The sequence below is a fragment of the Acanthisitta chloris genome, unplaced genomic scaffold (genome assembly GCF_000695815.1).
Source record: "Acanthisitta chloris isolate BGI_N310 unplaced genomic scaffold, ASM69581v1 scaffold2243, whole genome shotgun sequence".
NCBI lineage: Eukaryota > Metazoa > Chordata > Aves > Passeriformes > Acanthisittidae > Acanthisitta > Acanthisitta chloris.
Window position 1 is genome coordinate 3,122 of NW_008663036.1, and position 22,280 is coordinate 25,401.

Consider the following 22,280-nt stretch of genomic DNA (forward strand, 5'->3'; position numbering starts at 1 on the left):
GTTTACACTTACACTGGGATATTATCTTTTTATAATGAAGGTAAAAGTTTCCTGAAGTTGATTTAGCTCAGTATACAAGAGCTGCAACATGATACTGTCCTCTTAGCATTAGTGGTGCTGGCAGTAGATTAACTGTGAGGATTCTCTTGCATCTCAATACAACCATGCACAGCAGAAGCCACTCTGGAGAGAAGTTTAATGACTAAATATCTTGCATAAGAAATTTTGAGTAGAACAAATCCAAAGAAGAAAAGAATGTGTCAGTCCTCTTAATTATTTGCAGCAGATTGCATAAATAGTTCATTCAGCTTAGTAAAAATCACTGACTTACATGCTCAGTTTAGAGTTCTGGATTGAAGAAATAGTTTTTGTGAAAAATTTGTGGATTGAGTGCCAAGCAAAAATGCTAAACTTGAGTACAGTTTTCTGTACTTAATTTGTGTATGTGTATTATGAAATTGGCCTGCTCAGCTGCTTGGCACTTTGATGGCACTTTGATTAGTCATGGAGAGAATTCAGCCCTAGGACATGATATTTCAGCAGCTGGTTTATTTCGTACGTAAGACATTGCTATGTTTTGCTTGATGAAGAGCCCACCAGTGGAATGCTGTTACATCATGAGGCATAACTTCAATTAGTATCAGCTTCTAGAATGACACTTAAATTAAATATTAACATTTTCTGTGCTTTGAGTAAGTAAACAAAGGACTTTGTTTTAATCACCCTTCTCTGCAAGGATGGATAAAAGGGGAACATTTATTTTGAACAGCAAAACAGTAGAAAAAACCTTTGACTGCTCAGTTGTCTACCTTGATTTACAAAGGTCTTTTTTGATTGATGTTTTTGATAATAAAAAAAATTATTTCATCTTTAAATTAAAAAAAAGTTAGACAACTTTAGCCTCTTCATTTTGCTGAGGATGCTGTATACTGTAACGTGTGGGAAAAGGTTAAACTCTGTACAGGCTCTTTCACAAGGACAGTCAGGAACATAGCAGTTTTTCAGAAACTCATGGGTTTTTTTCCTTCCAGTATGTTTTAAACTATTAGAATAAATGGAGAACCTTTTGGCACTTTTAGTTCACTTTCTTGGCACTGTGGGGTTGAAATCCTAAACCTGTTGTGTTCTATGATTAAAACCTTTACTTCTGTAGTACTTGTTGTGGGATCCAAATCTATTGCTGGGGTAGGCAAGCTCTGTCTTCACAAAATAAAAAGCTAATGTGTGCTGGGGTGGGAGAGAGTTAGAGATTCAAAAATCAAAAAGGAGGGCAAATCATTCCTGTGCTTCTCTGATGAGCGTGTTCAAAATGCTTCAGAACTTCCTGCTACCTGATCTTCATGAAGATGCTAATCTGTGGCAATGAAGTGAGTTTTCATTCTGATGCTTTCTGCCTGTACAGAAAAGCTGTGATGCAGTTGCACAAGTGCTGAGGACTCCAGTTCTTAGCCACTGCTTTGGACTTCCGTATTTTGTAACCCAGAGTTGCCTTGTTCCTTGTACTTTCTTGGCTCCAGGCTCTGTGTTACGCTGTGAAGTTCTTTGTGGATGTGCCTGTAGACACCTGTTTTCATGTCTTAGTGCCCATGAAATGGAAATGTTATCAGTTCCTTACCTGCAGAAGTGTATAACCCAATTTCCTCACTCTGATGTACATCTCTCAGATCCTATCATAATGGGAGGAGTGGACATAATCAAAAAGTACAGATATTGCAAGTAGATTTAAGTTGCATATACAGAGATGTACTGTCTCTGCACTGAGGAGGTAGATAATAGAGGGCCTACAAGAAGTATTTTAAGGTGGTTAAACAGAATTTCATTTCAATTGGAAAGCTGACAGTTATGCAACTAATAAAATTATTGGAGAAAGTAATTTGCCTATAATATAAAATTATTTTTCCACTTAATGTGATTCAGTGCAACTAATTTTTTTAATCATGCTATTTTCTTGGCAAAAATAATTATTTTCTGTGAAAACATGTTTAGCAGAGTTAAGTAAAATAATCTGCTTTCTGAAATGAAACCTTAGCATTGCATATGTTTAACAATTAATTTTGCTAAGCCTTAATTGAAAGAATTTTGTATTGCTTTTAGAAGTGATTAAAAGTTTTCTTATTTTTTTTTCAGTCATTATTTAACCTACTGGAGTTTCGAAGACTAGTTTTGAATTTCAATCCTCCTGCAAATGCTCAAGACTTGCCCCGAAACCAAAAGGTAAAATGAGAAGCTGACTTCCCCTCACGGATGATAAGAGCGTTTCTCTCCTGTACTTGAATTTTGGACTGTTCTGTAGCTCAAATTAGCATGGATTTTAGAGGTGCAGTTCTCTGAGCTCCCTGTTACAGATCTCACATAAATTACATTAGCCTCACAGTAGAGTACAGGGCAGGGTGTTGAGAGGGGCAGAGTTAGCTTGGTGTGCTGCTGCTTAGACCAGTTTCAGTGCAAGAGCTTCCCTGCCACCGGTTCGTGAGCATTTATCACGTGAACATAGCTTGTCTTAGCAGATGTATTTTATTCCAGTTTCCTCACACTCATGAATCTGAGATTAAGCTTTTGCTTATTAGCTGTGTCTTCTGGTCTTTTTATGAAGTGATGATAAGTGTCAATTTTTTCATGTTTATCCTGATACTCATATAGGATTGGGGAGGGCTTTGGCTCAGGTTTCTTGTGACTTCTGACTAGCAAGGGGACCCTGGGACAAAGCAGACTGGTTTTTCTTCCTTCATGGACACTGAAGAGAGATACACGGGCCCCCTTTGTTTCTATGCTATGAAATGGAAGGGAAGAAATAGGAAGTGGCTGAACATGAAGACCCTTGGTGCCCTGACTTTTAGCGAGGGCTTAGAGACCAGTCAATTTTTTACATAGCTCAAAATTAGACCGATAGAATCATAGAATGATTTGGGTTGAAAGGAACCTAAAAGATCATCTAGTTCCAACTCTCCTGCCATGACCAGGGTCACAGTTCACTAACCCAGGTTTCTCAGAGCTCCATCCAGCCTGTCCTTGAACACTTTCAGGGATGGGGCATCCACAGCTTCTCTGGGCAGCCTGTCCCAGTGCCTCACGACTCTCACAGTAAATTAAACTATTGCCTGTTGCCCCTTTCTTTCAGGTTTAAAAAAGGGATTGTGTTACTGACCTGTTCTTAGTTGTTTGGCACTTCAGTCTTGACTGGAATGTTCACTATCAAAATTAAGAGCTGTAATTAGAAATGTAAAAGAAAACAAAGTAAACACAGTGTCCATTTGCTAAACCTCTAGGTATGTACCATAAAAGGGAAGTCGAATGTTCGGTCGGAACTGCGTCATTTCTTCCCTGCCTTGCCCCCTCCCTCCCATATTCAAAGGACAAGTTGTCACCATTTTTTTTATTTTGGTAGGAAATCATGTTTGCATTAGGTCATGAGAGAGATGTTGTGCAAATGCAGCATGGGTCGTGTTGGGAACACATTACAAGGGGTGACAGGGCAGTATATTATGGTGAGAATGACGACTCATGCTTTACTCGAGTTGTAGTGAAGTTTTTGTCATTTCCCCATATTCAAAGGACAAGTTGTCACCATTTTTTTTATTTTGGTAGGAAATCATGTTTGCATTAGGTCATGAGAGAGATGTTGTGCAAATGCAGCATGGGTCGTGTTGGGAACACATTACAAGGGGTGACAGGGCAGTATATTATGGTGAGAATGACGACTCATGCTTTACTCGAGTTGTAGTGAAGTTTTTGTCATTTCTTAGATTGAAAGTAAGAATGACGACTCATGCTTTACTCAAGAGTTGTAGTGAAGTTTTTGTCATTTCTATTTTTAGATTGACTTTCTGCTTGGCATTTGATTATTCATCATATAATTTGTTTTAGTAATATCTTCCAGTACTCAGAGTTGTTTGCCTTCGCTTTTCAGGGTGTAAAAAGGAGTTGGCATCTAAAGGGAGTATGAAATAGCTAATAACAAGCTGTTGTCTTGAAAAACATTTTGCCCAAGCATTGGCACTTGCAGCCAAATGCCTTTAGCAGTTCCAGAATGCTATTTTTTAGAAATTCTGACCATGACAGATAATATTAAGGCTGTGTGAAATGGTGTGACACCAGGCAAGTATATGGATACGTGCAGAAACCTTGCCTTTCTACAGGCCTGCTAGTAACAATCTCTGGCAGTAGTTTGTCATCTCCTTTGTTAGTTTAAATTACAGAATGAAATAACATTTTTAATTGGTGTACTCATCTGTCTTATCTACAGTTGAAAAAGGATTAGGGGGAATTTAGGAAAAGAGATCATTTCACTAGTTGGAACTTAGACAAATAGAAAAAATAAGCATGCATACCCCCAAATACGGTGCTTGTATTCCTTTGTAAGTGAAGGCAAGTAGGGGCAAATTGATTTAAATTTGTAATATGAGTTACCAGTTGACAAAAGATTAAAAAAGCCCTGGAATTTACTTCCATCTGCTTGTTTTGACTTAGTTTTGGTTTTATTTTTATTCCAGTATTAAGACATTCCCTAGGATCAAATTTCCTTGCTAATAAAGACCAATTTTAATAATCCCAGATTTTCAATACTTTGGTTTACTTCCTGTTGTTCTTCCAGTTGGTAAGAAGTAGTGTTTAACACGGGGGTCATGACAATCTCTTGATTTTAGAATTAAAGCATGTGGTTGTACTTCAGGGAGTATTGCATCGCAGGGTGTTTATCCTTTCCCATCAATATTTTGAATACAAGTACTATGAATAATTCAGCATGTAAAGCATTTAATCCAGAAGTCATTGGTGCAAATTTTAACTTTAAGAAACGCCAAAACGAAGAGCCCCACGATGCTTGCCTCAGCTGCTTGAGCTTTGTTTTTCTAGATTTGGGCATACACTTAAAATCTCCAATCTAGTTATGTTCTTTTTAATTTGAAATCAATTTTTCTGCCCTGGTGTATTCCTTGGCATCCTTCTGTAGAACAAATACAGTTCTCTGTAGTTACTGCAACTTCTTTGCTCTCACAGTTCTCTTACCTCTTGCTGTCATGTGAACTGAACTTTTTTTTGCTCTATGCAGTAAGGCCAACTAAATACGTGGCCTCAGCAGTATCTTCAGGTAATATTTTATTACCAGAGGAAATGGGTTACTGTGCTTCAGGTTAGCACATCCTCTTGTGTTTTGATATCGCTTTCAATATTATCATTATGTCACTGTCTTGGCACACTGATTGACAATAATGAATGCTTGCTAGGTATTAAATGTGCAGACTGCTTTAGAAGCATCTGTAATCATAAGTTATTTCAACATGTATTAAGAAATTATTTATGCAGGCAGGATAGGCGATAGAGAGTGTTCTGGGTTATGAACTTTCCATACAGTTTTAAGTTCAAAACTGATTTTTATCTTGTTTTGTGTGTTGATGCACCTACAGTGTGCTTTGAAGTTGAGAGTTGTATGCTGTGCTATGATCACTTCATTAATTCTTTTGTTTTAATGTGCAAGTCCTCTGTGGAACTGAATACCTTGTCATGGGGATTGGCCCTTGTTCATTGAAAGATTTTAGGCTTTGTTCAGTCAGAAGATCTGGTTTTTGTGGTAATGCCTAATCATGCCTAATGTGTTAAATTGAGCTATCTCAAAAAACAGCGAAGATTTTTCTAGTTTTGAAGCACTTTGATAGGCTTTACTTGTTCTGCATAACCCTACTGACATCAGTAGTCAGTTGCTGAACCAAGTATGCTTCAAACTTAGACAAATTGGTAGTTTTTTTGTTTTATAGTGCTTTAAATATCTAAATGGGAGACTGATTTTGTTCTGAAATGAGGATGATTTAATGCTGAATTAGGGTGGCACTTGATCAAGTCCTCAGTCTTTTCTGTGAACGTTGTTTATAACTGACAGGTGGTTTGCAAGGTGGACCAGAAGGGCAAGCTGAACTTGGAGATATATATGACTAGAAGTATTTCTTGGGTATGATGCAGAACATATTCTAATTCACCATATGGTTTTTAAGGTTGAAGTAAAACAGACTTTATGTATGTAAAGATTTAGGCATGCTGGATTGTCTCAGGAGTGAATAAAGTCTGCTGTTAGATGAGCATCTGAAATGAATTGTCATCAAGTAATTCCAGTTTGACCAGCATCTCACATCTGTGCTGCCCTTGAATGATACTTTGTTCTAAATACAAGTGGATATTACATGGGGTTTAGTTTCACAAGTATTTGTCAACTGTCTGCTTAGGGGATTGAGTGATATCCAATCTCCACAACACTGGTAACCTGTGGTTTAATCAATGGTATTTCCTTTTCATTATACAGGCAGAAAGTATGTCTTCTATTCTGGAAACCAGAAAAAGAATGCCATGTCCTATGAATTGTACTTTAACAAGTAGGCAGAAAGGAGACCAGAGTATTTCTCTTCTGTCAAGAGAAATAATAAGGATTTATATACACCTTATAAATTTAGTCTTTAGTAAAAAATAAGTTTAAAAAGGTATTGAATAGTGTGGAGAAATTCTGCTTAGTGGTACAGAGGAATATGATTTCAGTAAAATCAATGCATATTGTTGCATTGTATTACTTAAGGCTTTGTAAGTCTTGAGAGTAACATTTCTGTCCTAAATGCAACTCAGCATGCCCAGTTGTCAATTCAGGCCCATTTCAAAACAAGCAGCATCATCTGCATGTGGTTTCAGGGAGCTTTTAGTTTTGGAGATGTAATTTTCTTCCCAGAGAACTCCATCATTTTGTAAAACTGACAAGTAAAAGGCATGCAACACTACCTTGGTAGTACTACAAGTAAGCTTATGTAAGTTTATATGTTATGTTGTTTGGCCAGATATACACTTAGTTTATTGGGTAACACTTCTTAAAGTAGATTTTTCTTAGAACATGTTAAATATTTTTATTCTTCTTCAAATACAGGAACATAGGAATCTGCCTTTCATGCGTGAATTGAGGTACCTGTTTGCACTTCTAGTTGGTTCAAAGAGAAAATATGTTGACCCTTCAAGAGCAGTTGAAATCCTTAAAGATGCTTTTAAATCAAATGATTCTCAACAGGTAATTTGTGTTTTCATATGGTCATCTGGCAATAGGAAATACTTAGAATGGACAGAAAAATTCAAAATGCCAAGAGAAAAGCATTCTGATTATCACAGTCTTTGAGCTTTTTCTCTAATGCTATGTGATTTCTAGTCACTTTAATTAGAAAAATTTAAAAAAAGAATTCCAGACAGGATGACTGTTTTATTCTGTGCACTTTCTTCCATTTATTTGAGAAATTAAGTGTTTCAAATTCTTGCTTTTAGGGTTAGTTTAGCTTCTAAGTATGTGGTTTTTGGGAAAGCTTTATTCTTCTGATCTAACAGTACATCCTGTATAGTGCTGTTAGACTGGTATTGTACATACTGGTTTGGAGGATCCAAGTGTCTACATTCAGGATTCTTACCTAAATCATAGTGCATATATTCTGCTTTTTTGAGAAACACTGTTTTGCTTCTTCAGCTGCTTTGTTTTCCCCCGTGAGGTTATGTGGCTAAGGTGTTTAATTACAACAGCACTCTGAATTTAATGCCCGATGAAAGTAATATCCGTCACCACTTGCTACATACCAAAGGGTTTGAACAATGGGATTCATAAGATGCTTTTGAACTAGCATGGTATGAAAGCTGAGCCCAAGTAATAAGGCTCACAGGACACTGTTATGGCTGAGGAACACCAGAGCCTCTCAAAAAAAACCACCAAAACCAGTCATGGCCTAGTCTCAGACATGGTGTGATTTTTGGAATGCTTGAGGAGGGAAATACTGCAATAGTGATCTTGTAAGCTGGCACTTCATTGTGTTGTGTTACATATGTGAACATGGTACCAATTATTTTATATTTTTTTTAACAGCAAGATGTTAGTGAATTTACACACAAATTATTAGATTGGCTAGAAGATGCCTTCCAAATTAAAGCTGAAGAAGAGAGGTAAGATTTATTTCTAGTTCTGCATGTTAAACATTTGGATGAGGGAAAAGCAAAGTAAACAAGCAAAAATCCACTTCTCTGTTTGACTGAAAAAGGTCTAACTCTCTAGCTCATTTTAGTTCAAGTGTGTTTTTTTCAATATGTACCAATACCTTTGTTTTTTCCATGAATTGTCTGTTTTCACTTGCTTATTTCATGTTAGAAGTCTAGCTCAATAAAGTCCAAAGTATATACAGATGTTTTGTACATAATCAGTTAGGCTTTTTTCATTTGAATGCTGTTTTGCTTTGCAGTCCTGTACTTGAAATACTTCAAAACCTTGCTTCTGTTTCCCATTTCAGAAGTAAATACTTACCATTCATATAAGTGAACATCTGTAAACTGTCTTTTGAGTACAAATTTTTTTTCTAGAGTGTTGCAGGAAATAATTTTTACAAGCATTTTGTACAGTTTAACCACTCATAAATTGACTCTGGTTTACAGAGATTTCAGAGAACAAAGCACTTATGAAACTTAATTTTCAAAACATACTTATCGCTGCTAACATCTGAATCATTGATATCGATCTCTGGTTTACATAGATTTCCTAGAACAAAGCACTTAGGAAACTTAATTTTCAAAATATACTTATCACTGCTAACATCTGAATCATTGATATCGACATTAGAGGAAAGTAGAAAAATAAACCAACAATAACTGAGTAAAATAGGTGGCATTTGCACAATTAATTCAGGGTAGTCTGTTCATAGTTTTGCAAAAGTTCTTAGCTTTGTGTTTGGTTGTAATAGTCTGTTCATAGTTTTGTAAAAGTTCTTAGCTTTGTGTTTGGTTGTTTTATGGTGGTTTTTTTTTTTTCGACTAACACCCTTCCTGGTTTTAGGGATGGAGAGAAACCAAAGAATCCAATGGTGGAGTTGTTTTATGGAAGATTTCTAGCAGTAGGTGTACTTGAAGGTAGGCATCTAAATTTACTTGGACTTCTGTACTTGTCTGTTCAGTGCTTGTACAAGTACACAGGTGAATGATGCAGTTGTAGGATTTTGGCTATTTCTGCAGGAGAATATGAGTTTGATCTGTAACAAATGGTTTGTCCTGGAAATATGAGAGTGAAGAATGTGAGTGTAGTGAGCTACAGAGGGTTAGAGAGACTGTTTTGATAACCTTTAGGAACTGAGCGTATGTCGGAAATATGAGAGTGAAGAAGGTGAGTGTAGTAAGCTACAGAGGGTTAGAGAGACTGTTCTGATAACCTTTAGGAACTGAGCGTATGTTCTTAGTGCAGCAGAAGTCAGGGCAAGATGTTGAGAGAAAATGCTTAGAAGAAATCATCAGGACACTTTCACCACTTACTAAAGAAGGCAAGTTACTGTATTTCATTGAGCTAAGTCTCTCACGCTCTCTGATTCATTTAATGTAATTTTAAATTTCCATTACTGCGTTTGCTTCTGCACGATTTCTCATGTAGAAAACTCACCCCCCTAAAAGTACAGTTGGTTGAAAATAAGTCAGTGGAAACCAACCAGCTCAAGGGCTGTGTTGGAGTGAGTGCTAAGGAGGAAGAGACCATACAACAAGCTTCCCTTTATCTTATCTGTATACAATTAGTAGATCTGCAGAATTGCAATGTTTTCTATTTCCAGAAGGCTAGCAGTAATTAAGGTATTTTTGAGTCATTTTAACATTGATGATTCTGCTCCCCATCCTGAGTGAAGGACTCCTGAGATGCATTTGAATGAAGTAGCTGTGGTCTTTGAAGTGGCTTCGGGTTATTGTTTCTCAACCTTGAATGGTGTATTTAATGATTTGCTGTCAGATTTCAAAACTGTTCTGCAGATTTCTTTCTCTTTTGCATTTAGCTACTTTCATCCTTTACATTCTCGTCTTAACTGAGGAGAGATGTAAAAAGCAAACGGATGAAAAGAAACTAGCAGATGTAAGACTTGTTACTGACTTTAGGATGAAATACATTGAAATTTTAGGTTGTAATCACTTGTCCCCAATATTTTTCCTCATGTTTGAGCTTGCATCGTTACACACTGTTACCAAATTATAACGTTGTTTTCATGACAGAGATCCTGAATGTTCTCTTGTCGTTTATTTTTGCAAAATGTACTTATACAAATGGCTCTTCCATACCAGCAATTCCACTGACTTTGCTGATACAATGTACAGTTATATTATTAAGTTGCTGTTTGCAGGAGGAATACTTTGATTTATATGTGTAAAACTTCCCATATGTCTGTGCTGCCAAGTCATTTTGAGTTTTCCTTATTACCAGTAGATGACAAAACAATATAAGAAATGTAAGAAATGGACTGCAGAGGAAAAGACAGTAATCTTCAATATTATCTTTGAGCAGCATTTTTGAGTAACTTGTCCTTTGTACAGGTAATCCATAAGAAAAGGTGTTCTTCAGTAGACTAGGCCAGCCTACCTTGGATTGTTACATTTTTTAAAGGTAAATGTTTGTTTCTGAAACAGTAACTGTTTAATTTCTAAAATATTACCTTTTTAATCTTTCATGTGAAGGTAAAAAATTTGAAAACACAGAAATGTTTGGCCAGTATCCACTACAGGTTAATGGCTTTAAAGATCTGCATGAGTGCCTAGAAGCTGCAATGATCGAAGGGGAAATTGAATCTCTCCATTCAGAAAACTCTGCAAAGTCTGGTCAGGAGGTAAGTTAAGTGCTCCTGTGGACTTCTCTCAGGATGTTGTTGGAATGCTCTTTATTTTTCACCAGGGTTCACGGCACCTGCTGGATTGTTAATTTCCATGGTTTGTATCTCTTGCGGAGTATCCAGAGAATCATCTTTTTGTATTTTTCATAAGATAGGAAGTTCATATTTACTAAAAGCTGGCACGCTTAGGTGCTTACAGTGGTGTTGTGACACAGGATTGTTCCTACCTGTTGCTGATATTTGATCTCCATAAGGAGGTCATGGCTACAATGTGCTGTGGTAACTGGCCACTGCTCTCACTGACTTGTTGCTCTGGGCCATGCTGTGACCAGCAACTGAGTTGTGTGTTTGCCATTGCTTCAAAGCATTATTGTTGCTCCTCTGTGCCTCTGTTGTGTAATTCTTCAGCACCTTAGCCTTCTTCCCCTCTGTCCTTTTTACTGGCATTTTCCAGTGTCCTCCTCTCTGCCACCTACAGTGGGCAGTTCTCCACTTTGCTCTCAGTGGTGGACAGACAATATCTGCTCTACAGGCGACTGTTCCTCTTGTTCTAGGAGAACTCTTGCTAAAGCAGGAGACTGCTGAATACCAGAGCATGCTGGAAGCATAGGTGGAGGGATTCATAGGTGGAGGGATTCAGATGGAGCCTAGCTAAGCAGTTGTGGTATGCAGTGTGCAGTGGTGGGATGAGGTGATGGATGAGATTTCTTGTGCAGAAATCACAGGGTAACTGATGGTGGTTGTAGAACCAAGAATGAGTGCTCTGAAATGTCCACTCTTATTGTTGACATTCATGTTATGTGCCCAGCATTTTTCTCTGGCAGAGCTCTCTCTGATAACCTGTGGGTTATGGATATGGAAATACAGGAATCCCCATTGCCTGTAAAGACTGAGCTCCTTTGTCTTTACACAGTTGTTTGTGTTTAATCACAGTTATTTGTTGTAGAACCAAGAATGAGTGCTCTGAAATGTCCACTCTTATTGTTGACATTCATGTTATGTGCCCAGCATTTTTCTCTGGCAGAGCTCTCTCTGATAACCTGTGGGTTATGGATATGGAAATACAGGAATCCCCATTGCCTGTAAAGACTGAGCTCCTTTGTCTTTACACAGTTGTTTGTGTTTAATCACAGTTATTTTAAAGGTCTGAAATCTTATGAAGGTTCTTCTACTTAACTAAAAAGTTCAGGTATAATTTTCTTGTTTCATGTCAGTCTTGCAGTAATGAGATTTTGCTTCCTGTAGTCATATCAACATACACACAGGATTTAATTACTAAGCTTAGTGACGCATACTGAAATCATCCTCCTGCCTGAAGTTCTATTTCCAATTTTGTGTTAGGTGCCTGTAAATGGATGAGAAGCGATGCTGAAGGCAACGAACTAGGAAAATTCAGAAACATTGTGGGAATCTCTTAGTGTGACAAGGTTACATGCCCTAAGAGCACTTGATACAGTGTAAATAACCCTTCAATGTCATTGAAGAGTTAAAAGAGAATAGGGCAATTGGCAAAGCAGGTAGGTTCAAGTACAAGCAAGACAAATGTGTCTAGAAGAAGCCTTCCTGCCACCTCTCTTTAACACAGATAGCAACAGATGAGTTGAAAAGCTTTGATGCAGCATGGGCAACACATGGTTTCTGTTTACAGTGAAGCTTTGGAAAGCTTATGCTGACCTGCTCTTTAAAACCAATTTCTCCCGCAGCTGTGTTGTCTGCAGATATTGTACTATTAGTACTAAACTTCTGCTGTTTGTCTTTTCTGATTGGGGTTTTTTTCTGTTTTTCTTTTGTCCAGCACTGGTTCACGGAGCTTCCTCCTGTCTTAACTTTTGAGCTATCGAGATTTGAGTTTAATCAGGCTTTGGGGAGACCGGAGAAGATACACAACAAATTAGAATTTCCTCCAATTTTGTATCTAGACAGGTACAGTATAATATTATCAACAAAGTCCTAGTATGAATATAAAATAAATTCCATGAGTTTGTTGTAGTTGATGTGTCATATGCCTGCTTAGCTCACAGGAAATTTATGTTCTAGCTATAAAAGTTAGGGTTTTGATGAGTTTCATTGTTTCTGAAAATACACATAAATAACAATTTTAAGACCTACTTTTGCTTCCACTTCAGTCTTCAATTTCTTGCTAGGTAGTTGTGTACACAGACAAAATACTCTGAAGAATCACACTGTTTGTGGGTCCGTTTTGGAAAGAGGGTGACAAGTTAGATATTTCATGGTGTTCCAGATGGGCTGCATGATTGGTTGAGTGTTCTTAGCATCAGTGCAATGCTGTTTATGTGTAGAGGTGAAATATCAGGGTGGCTTTCAGTTAGCTGCTGAATGTTACCTGTGAACCTGAATAATGAAACAGGAGTATTGCTATGTGGTTTCTACTTAATCCACTTAATTTAGAAGCTTTCTAGTACATGGTTGTCATCCATGGTATGACAGAGCTAACATCAAGAAAAAAGGTGTCTTCTGAATGTTGTAGAAGGGAAGGCTTAATGGCTTATTTTCTTCTCAGTTGTGTTTTGGTGCTCAGTGTGTTGCAGGTTCTAGAGTGTGAGTTTCTATTAGCACTTAGTAGTATGGCTGATGGCTAGAGATCTCAGTTTCAGTGTGAAACTGACACTTCTTTTTAAATTTTGTGTTTTACAGGTATATGCACAAAAACAGAGAAATAACAAGAATTAAACGAGATGAAATCAAGAGACTCAAAGAGTACCTCACAGTTTTACAACAGAGACTAGAACGGTACTATAGATAACTGTGTACATTCAGATATCATTATGGGTTGCATAGAATAACTCTTTTCAACTACTCACTTTGTGTGTAGTTATTTAGTCTAGATTTTCTGTCTGTTTCTCTTTTACCCTTTCCTATGGAAAATGTGTGTAAGTGTTGTAATTCTGATTCATGAAGCATGCTAGGAAAGGTTTGCTTTATTTAATTAGTCAGCCAGAGAAAAAATAATCTTTTTTTTTTTCTTTTTCTTCTTTTATTTCTTTTTCTGGTGTGTGTATATGTGAGTCATGGCATTAATACATTTTATGGTTAACAGATATTTAAGCTATGGTTCTGGTCCTAAACGATTCCCCTTGGTAGATGTCCTGCAGTACGCCTTGGAGTTTGCCTCCAGTAAGCCGGTGTGCTCGTCTCCTGTCGATGACCTGGGTGCTAGTGCCCCCACCAGCAGCACACTGCCAGCCCAGACCTCACCCAGGTAAGGGCTGCCTCCTGCTCTCACAAGGAGAGAGCCTAATGCAAAACAGCCTCTGAGAGATGTTCATCACAGGAATAAAACTAGGCATTTCCTAAAGGGAATAGCATAAAGTTTTTGCTCTTTTCCTAGAAGTATTTTCAGCACAGCAGACTTAAATAAATAAAGCAAAATGTTAATAATTTGTTTGTCTCCTGAGCTTATAAAAATGTCTTTAGGTGGAGAAGTACCGTTTTCAAACAAAGTAAAATTCTACCGAACAATTCCAAATAGACACATTATTTGGTGAACTCGCTGCTTCCATGTGTATTGTTTAAGAATCTGAAACAGGCAGTGTGTATGTGCTGCTGAGCTTCAAGGTTTCTGATGCATAATTTACCTGTTAATTTCTGCCTGGGTGGTAAGCTCCTTTTCTGCTTTGTGATTTGTACATCTCACCAAGTTTGTCAGAAACCTAACAATCTGACTTTTTAAAAACAGAGTAGCTAAAGTATCAGGGAGATAAAGGTCCCGTAATGTTGTTTTTGTCATTATAGAAGCTAGTAACTCAGTCCTGGGGGGTTGAGTGCACCCTCAGTCAGTTTTCAGATTACACCCATTCAGGTGTGTCAGTCTGCTGGAGGATAGAAGGCTCTGTAGAGGGATCAGACTAGATCCATGGGCTAAGTTCTATGAGGCCAAGTGCTGGATGCTGCACTTGGCTCACAAGTCCCTTCTCTGATACAGGTTGGGGGAAGAGTGTCTGGAAAACTGCCTAGAGGAAAAGGCTCTGGGGGTGACTGAACATGAGCCAGCAGTGAGGCCAAGAAGGTCAATGCTATTCTGGCTTGTATCAGCAATAGTGTTGTCAACAGAACCAAGGCAGTGATCATTCCCCTGTACTGAGCAGTGGTGATGCCGCACCTCGAATACCATATTCAGTTCTGGGCCCCTCACAACAAGAAAGACATTGAGGTGCTGGCGCAGCAGAGAAGGGCAGTGGGAAGGGTCTGGAGCACAAGTGTGATGAGGATAGGCTGAGGGAGCTGGGGGTACTCTGCCTCTTGAAAAGGAGACTCGGGGAGGACCTGAAAGGAGTTGGTATCTTCTTCCAGGTAGCAAGCAGTTGGACACAAGGAAATGGTGTCAGGTTTTACTGGGGGAGGTTTAGATTGGATATAACGAAAAGTTTCTTCACGGAAAGGGTTGTCAAGCACTGAAACAATCTGCTCAGGGAAGTGGTGGAGTCACCATCCCTGGAGGTCTTTATGCCACATGTAAATGTGGCACTGAGGGAGATGGTTTAGTGGTGCACTGGGCAGTGGTGGGTGTTTGGGTCCTTGAGTGGGACGGACTACAGCACACACCAATATGATGCTCTGATAGTCAACTTTATTTAGGGCACCTAACAGTATTTATAGTAAAAAGTCTCCCGTGCATGCAGCTACACACTGATCACACAACTTTGGATTGGTTGCTTAACCTGTCAATGCGTACAGTTCTTATTTATGATAGGTTACAAGTTTAAGCTGCATCCTGCTCTCACATCCTGGGAAACTGATAACAAGAGTTACACAGTGTCCATGAGAACCTAGACAACAGCACTATTCTCAGCTTGTTAGCAAAACGACTTATATATAAGGCAGTAAAACGAAAACTAAACCTAAAAACCCTGGCAGCAGAATAGAGCAAGACCATTTAAGGTGTTGGATTCAAGACACGGGAATGCATGAAGATAGAAACAAGGTCAGCTCGACCTATTTTGTGTGTCTTGTTTTTAATTGCTTAAGCTTTCCTTTAGCCATTGCTCAGGTTACAGCTCCTGTGCTAGCCAGGCCTCAACAGGTGGGTTAATGGTTGGACTCAGTGATCTTAGAGGTCTTTTCCAACATAAATAATTCTATGATATTAGTGTATAACTTTGGATAGGACTTGGCTAGGTGGACACTAACACTTTGTAACATAGCTTTCTGTATTCCTTTAGGAAGGTAGTGTTCTAGGTCAGAATGGTAACTTTGTAGTTCAGAGAAGTGAAGTACATGAATACAAAGACTTTAAAAATATTTAAAATGTCTTAAGATTGCCGATAGAAATAATGATGACTGGGAAGAGAACACAAACTTCTAAAAGTGACTATTCCTTGTGTGAAATACAATATCAGAATTAACATACTTCATTCAAACTCCCACATAGGAGGTTTGTTCTGTAAAAGTGTAAATACTGTGGCTTTTTTGTCAACTTGTAGAAACACCACAGCATGTTATACGGAGTGACATTTTCGGCTCTTAATGTTCTCAGAACATTCTAAACGACTGAAGAATCCAGGTTCCTCAGGCTGTATCAGGATGCTGATAAAATCACAAAGTAAAAAGTCGGTGGCTTGCAAGAAAGATCTTCAGATTCCTGTTATGCAATGTAATTACATAGGTGGTCTTATCGATGGGAAGAAAAAAGTCCGTATCCAATTTTTGTTTTTGCTATTCTTCTGCTCTTGTAGAATTCTCTTAAGATGGCTGCATTGCTGTTTGAGTTAGAGTTATTAGGAGAAAATTTAGATGGATTGGTACTAAATTTCCAGTGTACCATAAATATAGAGGTCCCTTTATTGTTGCTGTTCAGTTAACATAAGTTGTAGGTAAGTGATCAGAAAATGAATGTCTGCTAGGCATAAGGTACATGAAGTTATTAGACAGAACTTGTGTTTATTGGATTTTATGGTCAGTGGGCCATAAGACAAGATGCTGTGATTTCTCTCTGCCGTTTGGCAGTAAGTGCTTCAGACCACAGTGATTACGTGCATGACGTGATTTGGAAGTGTTGAGTAGTATTTCAAATAGAGCAAACTATGACTTGACCAATCCAAATCTGATTGCTTTGTTTGGTTATGGCAGCCAGAGTTGCACTAACATATAGTGTACCATAAAAGTTTCCAGAATTTGCATAGTAATTCCATATTAATATTGTAGGTACCTTTCCTGGATTGCACGGTAAGAAATTATTACCTTTCAAACTGAAAACAGAAATTTTAAAGCTTCTTTTTATAGTGTAACTTTCAGTTTGTGTCCATGATGATTCAATTTTTGCATTTCATGTTTTGAATGAATACAGCACAATAGAGCAGCAGGGGCCTTCATCTTCGGATGTTCCAAGCACATCTCCTGTACAAAGATCAGTAATACACAAACCATTCACACAATCACGAATTCCTCCTGATCTGCCAATGCATCCAGCGCCAAGACACATCACCGAGGAAGAGCTGTCTGTTCTAGAAGGCTGTTTACATCGCTGGAGGACTGAAGTAGAGAATGACACTAGAGGTAATACCACAAGCTGAGGAATGTATTTGCCATTGGAAAGGATTTGTGCAAGTGGGGGAAATTGCCTGAATGGCCATGTGTGTATTGTCTCGGACTTCTAGCACATGGAAAATCAGTGATTGTGGTAGGCTGAAAGTATGTAAACTTGAAGATGCAAACTGCCAGTTGAGGTCAGAGATTGTGGTAGGCTGAAAGTATGTTAACTTGAAGATGCAAACTGCCAGTTGAGTGAAGTATACACAGGTGTTTCAATGCAGGTTTCTGTGTGCATGGTGTTGCTGGAAGTATAGTGAAAGAGAGCTGGGATCCATGCTGAAGAAGGTCTCTGCAGACATGTCTGAGCTGTCAGGGTGATAATGGCTGGGCCCATGCTGTGTCTTGGTGCTCTGCAGTGGAATATAGGATAGAATGACCCTTTCCATGAGGGAAAATTCAGAAAATTTCTGAGCAAAGGTGTTTCGAAGTGGATAGAGCTTAGTTCGTTCTCTTGCTCTGAGGGAAGTAGTTGTGCCAGCAGGGGTGGGCTTGATTGAACTTTAGGAAGCAAGGAAACAAGCAGTGGTGTCTCATGAATCACTTTCTCTGCTTTATTATCCAAGAAGGTTTAGTGTTTGGCGTGTAGATAGATAAACAGATGCACCACATGAGAAATGTACCCTTGTCTGGCTTTTAGTGAGATAAAATAGAGATGTAGCCATGTGCAATTATGCAGCCATATGGAGAGGTTCTTTTTTCCTTTGTCTTTCAGATTTACAAGAAAGTATATCTAGAATACATCGGACAATTGAACTGATGTACTCTGACAAAACAATGGTCCAAGTAAGTACAATTTTGGCATGAAATAATTGAAAATAGATCCTTTTTGTCACTTTTAGAAAGTTCTTAGATACCTGAAGATAGAGGAAGTATGCAGCAATTACATAGTGGTTTGAGAAATTTCATGGGAAAATCATAGTGGGTTTTGCAAACCCTTTAGTTGTGCACGGTCAGAGGAAAGATGACATTATAATATTTTACAGGTGACATCCTTAAATTCAATGTGTGATGAAAAGTCCAAATATGTTCTATTTCTGATATACTTTTTTTTACTTGAATGTAGATGCACACAATAAAATTTTCTTGCCCCAATTTGGCCCCATTGCTAGGTAATCTTATGGCTTTAGGTGACAAAGCATTAGGTACAAGAAACTATTATTTTTATTCTTTGCTGCTTAGTGCCATTGTATATTGCAACTTACATACTAACACTTGGGTATTTGAGACTCCTGATTTTGATTTGTAGTTAATAATACCTGTGAGTGGTTTTGTTGTTGTTGGGTTTAGTTATGTTGTTGTTTTTTTTAAACTGTCTAGATTTGGTATCAGTCAGAACCTTGATTACTTGTCTAAGCTGTAATCTGAACGGTGTTTTTAAAATGCTTTACTGTGGAGTTGTGGCTCCTCTGCGTTTTCTTGTGTTCACATACTCATATTCTCTTACTTTGACAGGTTTTAAGGTTAAGGATTACTTCCTCTGTTACTTTCTGTTAGTAAAAAGAACTATTTTCCTTACAAGTAAGATCTGTTCAGCTTACAGTTTTCCTTGAGGTATGTTTTAATTTTGTACATGGCTTGTAATAGTTCCTGGCAGCTGAACTCTAATAAGGATTTCAGGCAGACTTGCTTAGATGGCTTTCTTTAAGCTTGCTACTGGCGGGCACTTTTTTTTTATTTCCTTAATACTTGTGTTGTAACAAGAAGGCTAAAGGCCACATGTTACCTAACAGTAAAATTAAATAATTTGGTAGTCTTGCATCCAAATAGTCTACCTCTTTAACTTAGGTGTTGTAGGAGGAAATAGAGGGAGTTGCTGTGCCATGTATAAAAGTAGTGATGTGTGTTAAGTGATTGTTAGTGAACAAGTAGGTGCTGAATCCATCTCAAGTCACAGACTGGAAGCAAAGGCTGCATTTCTGCAGCCCAGCTGGTTTTGTCCCTGTGGGTGTTTTGGCACAGTAGAAAGGAGGCAGGTGCATACAGCAGTCTACTTGATCCTGCTTACCTCTACCTCTGGGCAATTTGATAGCTTAGTATTGCCCCATTCTCTGTGAGCAGTTTCACAGTACTGCTGATGGTTTTCTCAGAATGATTCCGTTGTAGGACTGAAGGCTTTTCTTTTGTAAGTCAGGGGCTGGGCACATAAAACTAGACATTTTAAGACGATACTTCCTAGGGTTTGTATGAACTATTTGCAAAGCTTTTCATCTTCTCCCTGTGTCCTCTTTGACTCAGGGAAACTACATTTGTCCATAAAACCTTTGTCAGATTGTCATAGGAAGCACATTCCTAAAATTTTAATTTTGTCTCATTCTCCTGAATGAATGTTTTATCAGCTGCTTACTTGATTATTTCCTTCCTCCCGTGAAGTTCCTATGCGGAAATGAGACACAACTGTTCACAACTGGTTTTCCTGTGGGAGTTCATCTTTAATATAGCAGCTTTTATGGATCTGTTCTGTAGTTACATGTGATGTGGTTGATGAAGCTCCATTCCTGTTTCATGAGTAGTAAGTGTAAGCTAAGAAGTATAATGCCAACTATTATTGCATTGCCCTGTACTATTAATTACTGTTGATATAATGGCTTATCACAAGGGGTGCCTGTCAGCACTGAACTTGCCTGTCCCCCAGTTATAGTCCTCTGTGGGAAACCTTCCTGGAAGCTCAGCACAGACAGCTGGTTCTCTGGAGCTGGAGGAAAGGGTAGGGGCCGTCAAGCTGACTCAGTTACCATGGTTTTATGTAAAATGATTTAAATTCATCTGGGAATTTTAGTGCTTGATTTTAGGGTGAGGAAACTTCATTTTGTTGAAATCTAAAGAGACTTGCCTTTTTTTAAAAATCAGGATCTGCATATATTTTTGTGCATATACATATATTGGCTTGTAATCATTTTAAGAAGGCTTTCACACTGGTTTAATAACAGATGTTGAAACCCCCAGAGCATTCAGATTTAAGGACTTGCTAGAATTTCTTCTGTGTATACTTGCGTTTGGGAGATTTAGAGTGCAGTTAGATCTCTGGAATGACAGCCTGTTTGGTCCTAGCTGCTGCGCAGTCAGTCAGCTTTACAGTGCAAGGAGGGTTGCAAAATCTCTAGCACTTCCATATGGCCTGGAAGAGAATGATCAGGTTGAAAATAACATCAAGGAGTTTCTCAAGTCATAGTTATATGTGTATTTTATGGATACTGATTATTGCAGAACTCTATTGATATTAGCAACAAACACTTTAGTACACCTTTATGTTAAATAGGCTGTTTAGAATCATAGAATCAGCCGGGTTGGAAAAGACCTCAAAGATCATCAAGTCCACCCCTACTGTGGTTACTAGACCATGGCACTAAGTGCCACATCCAGTCTCATCTTGAAACCCTCCAGGGATGGTGAATCCACCACCTCCCTGGGCAGCCCATTCCAGTGCATGATTACTCCCTTTGTAAAAAATCTCTTCTTAATATCCAACCTAAACCTCCCCTGGCAGAGCTTGAGTCTGTGCCGTCTTGTCCTATTGCTGGTTCCCTGAGAGAAGAGACCAACCCTCACCTGACTACAACCTCCTTTCAGGGAGTTGTAGAGGGTGATAAGGTCTCCCCTGAGCCTTCTCTTCTCCAGGCTAAACAACCCCAGCTCCCTCAGCTTCTCCTCATGGCCTTCACCAGCCTCATTGCTCTTCTCTGGACCTGCTCCAGCACCTCAATATCCCTCCTGAACTGAGGGGCCCAGAACTCCACACAGTACTCAAGGTGTGGCCTCACCAGCACCGAGTCCAGGGGCAGAATCACCTCCCTGGTCCTGCTGACCACACTGTTCCTGATCCAGGCCAGGATGCCATTGGCCTTCTTGGCCACCTGAGCACACTGCTGGCTCATGTTCAGCTTTCTGTCTACCCAAACAAACTCCCAGGTCCTTTTCTGCCTGGCTGCTCTCCAGCCACTCTGTCCCCAGCCTGGAGCGCTGCATGGGATTGTTATGACCAAAGTGCAGGACCCGGCCCTTGGCAGTCCAGACTGACACCAGTCAAAGGTGGTTTTAAGTGTTTCATCCTAGCTGAGCTGTTGTCATTCAGGCACACTGTGCAGGGAAACTCAGTTTTCCCTTTTATGTTGCTTATGCTGTTTCAGCAGGTTAAAATGAGTCAGTCACTAAGATGCTTGTAAGGAAGCACTCATTCATTCAGCTTCTCTCTCTCTCCCTCTTTTTTCTTCAGATTCCCTGCTACTTATAAAGTAATTTTCCCATTCTTACTTGTCAGTGAACAGATGTAACCTGGGATACTTTTCACATTGATCCTAGAAACAATTGTCTTCCTTGCCTCAGGATGAGAGGACCTTTTCAGGTGTTCCATGCTTGACTTAGCGATGTGTTCACTGATACATTTGAAATACTGGAAAACAGTTGTATTCCTATTCTGCTGTAAGAATTTTGCCATAATGTAATGGAAGTATTCAACTCTCAGATATTCCATGAAATAGACTTTTGTACTGGCACATAGAAAGCACAGAGTTTATTACCTTGAATTTGTATATGCCTTTCCACCCTTTTTGACAGGTTTACCAGGTCAGAACTGGAGCAAGGCTTGCATATTTGACAGGGTTTTGTAGATAGAATGGAGGTAGTATTAATTAAGGAATTAAGAAAAGAGGATGCCTGGCAGTAAAGACAACAGGGTAGACCTTTATGCTATACTCTGACTAATGTTTTTAAGATCTCCTGAAACTAGTAGTGGTGAGTAACATAGTTCAAAGTCCATATGCTTAGTGGGTAGCAGGTTTTACTTGTTTGTTTTTCCTCTGTGTTGTGTTTTGATCCTGTTTGAACTTTTTTTTTGGTCACTTGTATTTAATGTAGCTATTATTGCTGGCATACAGTAGGAACTAAAAGCTGGCAAGGAGAGTTTGACATTTGGGTTTTTCTGTTCTTTTTTTTTTAAGGTTCCTTACAGGTTGCATGCTGTGCTAGTTCATGAAGGTCAAGCAAATGCAGGACACTACTGGGCATATATTTATGACCACCACCAGGACAGATGGATGAAATACAATGATATTTCTGTGACAAAATCAACTTGGGAAGAGTTAGAACGGGACTCTTTTGGTGGTTACAGGA

At 38.8% G+C, this 22,280-nt stretch overlaps 1 protein-coding gene across 1 annotated transcript in view; it reads left to right on the top strand.

Moving 5' to 3' along the window:
* Window positions 1-2,127: 2,127 nt before the first annotated feature.
* The window catches only part of USP25 (ubiquitin specific peptidase 25), a gene marked incomplete at its 5' end in the record, with an annotated part of 40,244 nt that continues 20,091 nt past the window's right edge, over window positions 2,128-22,280 (top strand). Inside the window, 11 exons of the mRNA XM_009070823.1 lie at window positions 2,128-2,214; window positions 6,896-7,033; window positions 7,868-7,944; window positions 8,825-8,898; window positions 10,474-10,622; window positions 12,421-12,548; window positions 13,281-13,376; window positions 13,684-13,845; window positions 16,930-17,138; window positions 17,887-17,957; window positions 22,109-22,280. The exon at window positions 22,109-22,280 is cut by the window's right edge and continues 57 nt beyond it. Coding sequence (XP_009069071.1) covers window positions 2,128-2,214; window positions 6,896-7,033; window positions 7,868-7,944; window positions 8,825-8,898; window positions 10,474-10,622; window positions 12,421-12,548; window positions 13,281-13,376; window positions 13,684-13,845; window positions 16,930-17,138; window positions 17,887-17,957; window positions 22,109-22,280 — 1,363 coding nt within the window. The remainder of the gene's footprint in view (window positions 2,215-6,895; window positions 7,034-7,867; window positions 7,945-8,824; window positions 8,899-10,473; window positions 10,623-12,420; window positions 12,549-13,280; window positions 13,377-13,683; window positions 13,846-16,929; window positions 17,139-17,886; window positions 17,958-22,108) is intronic.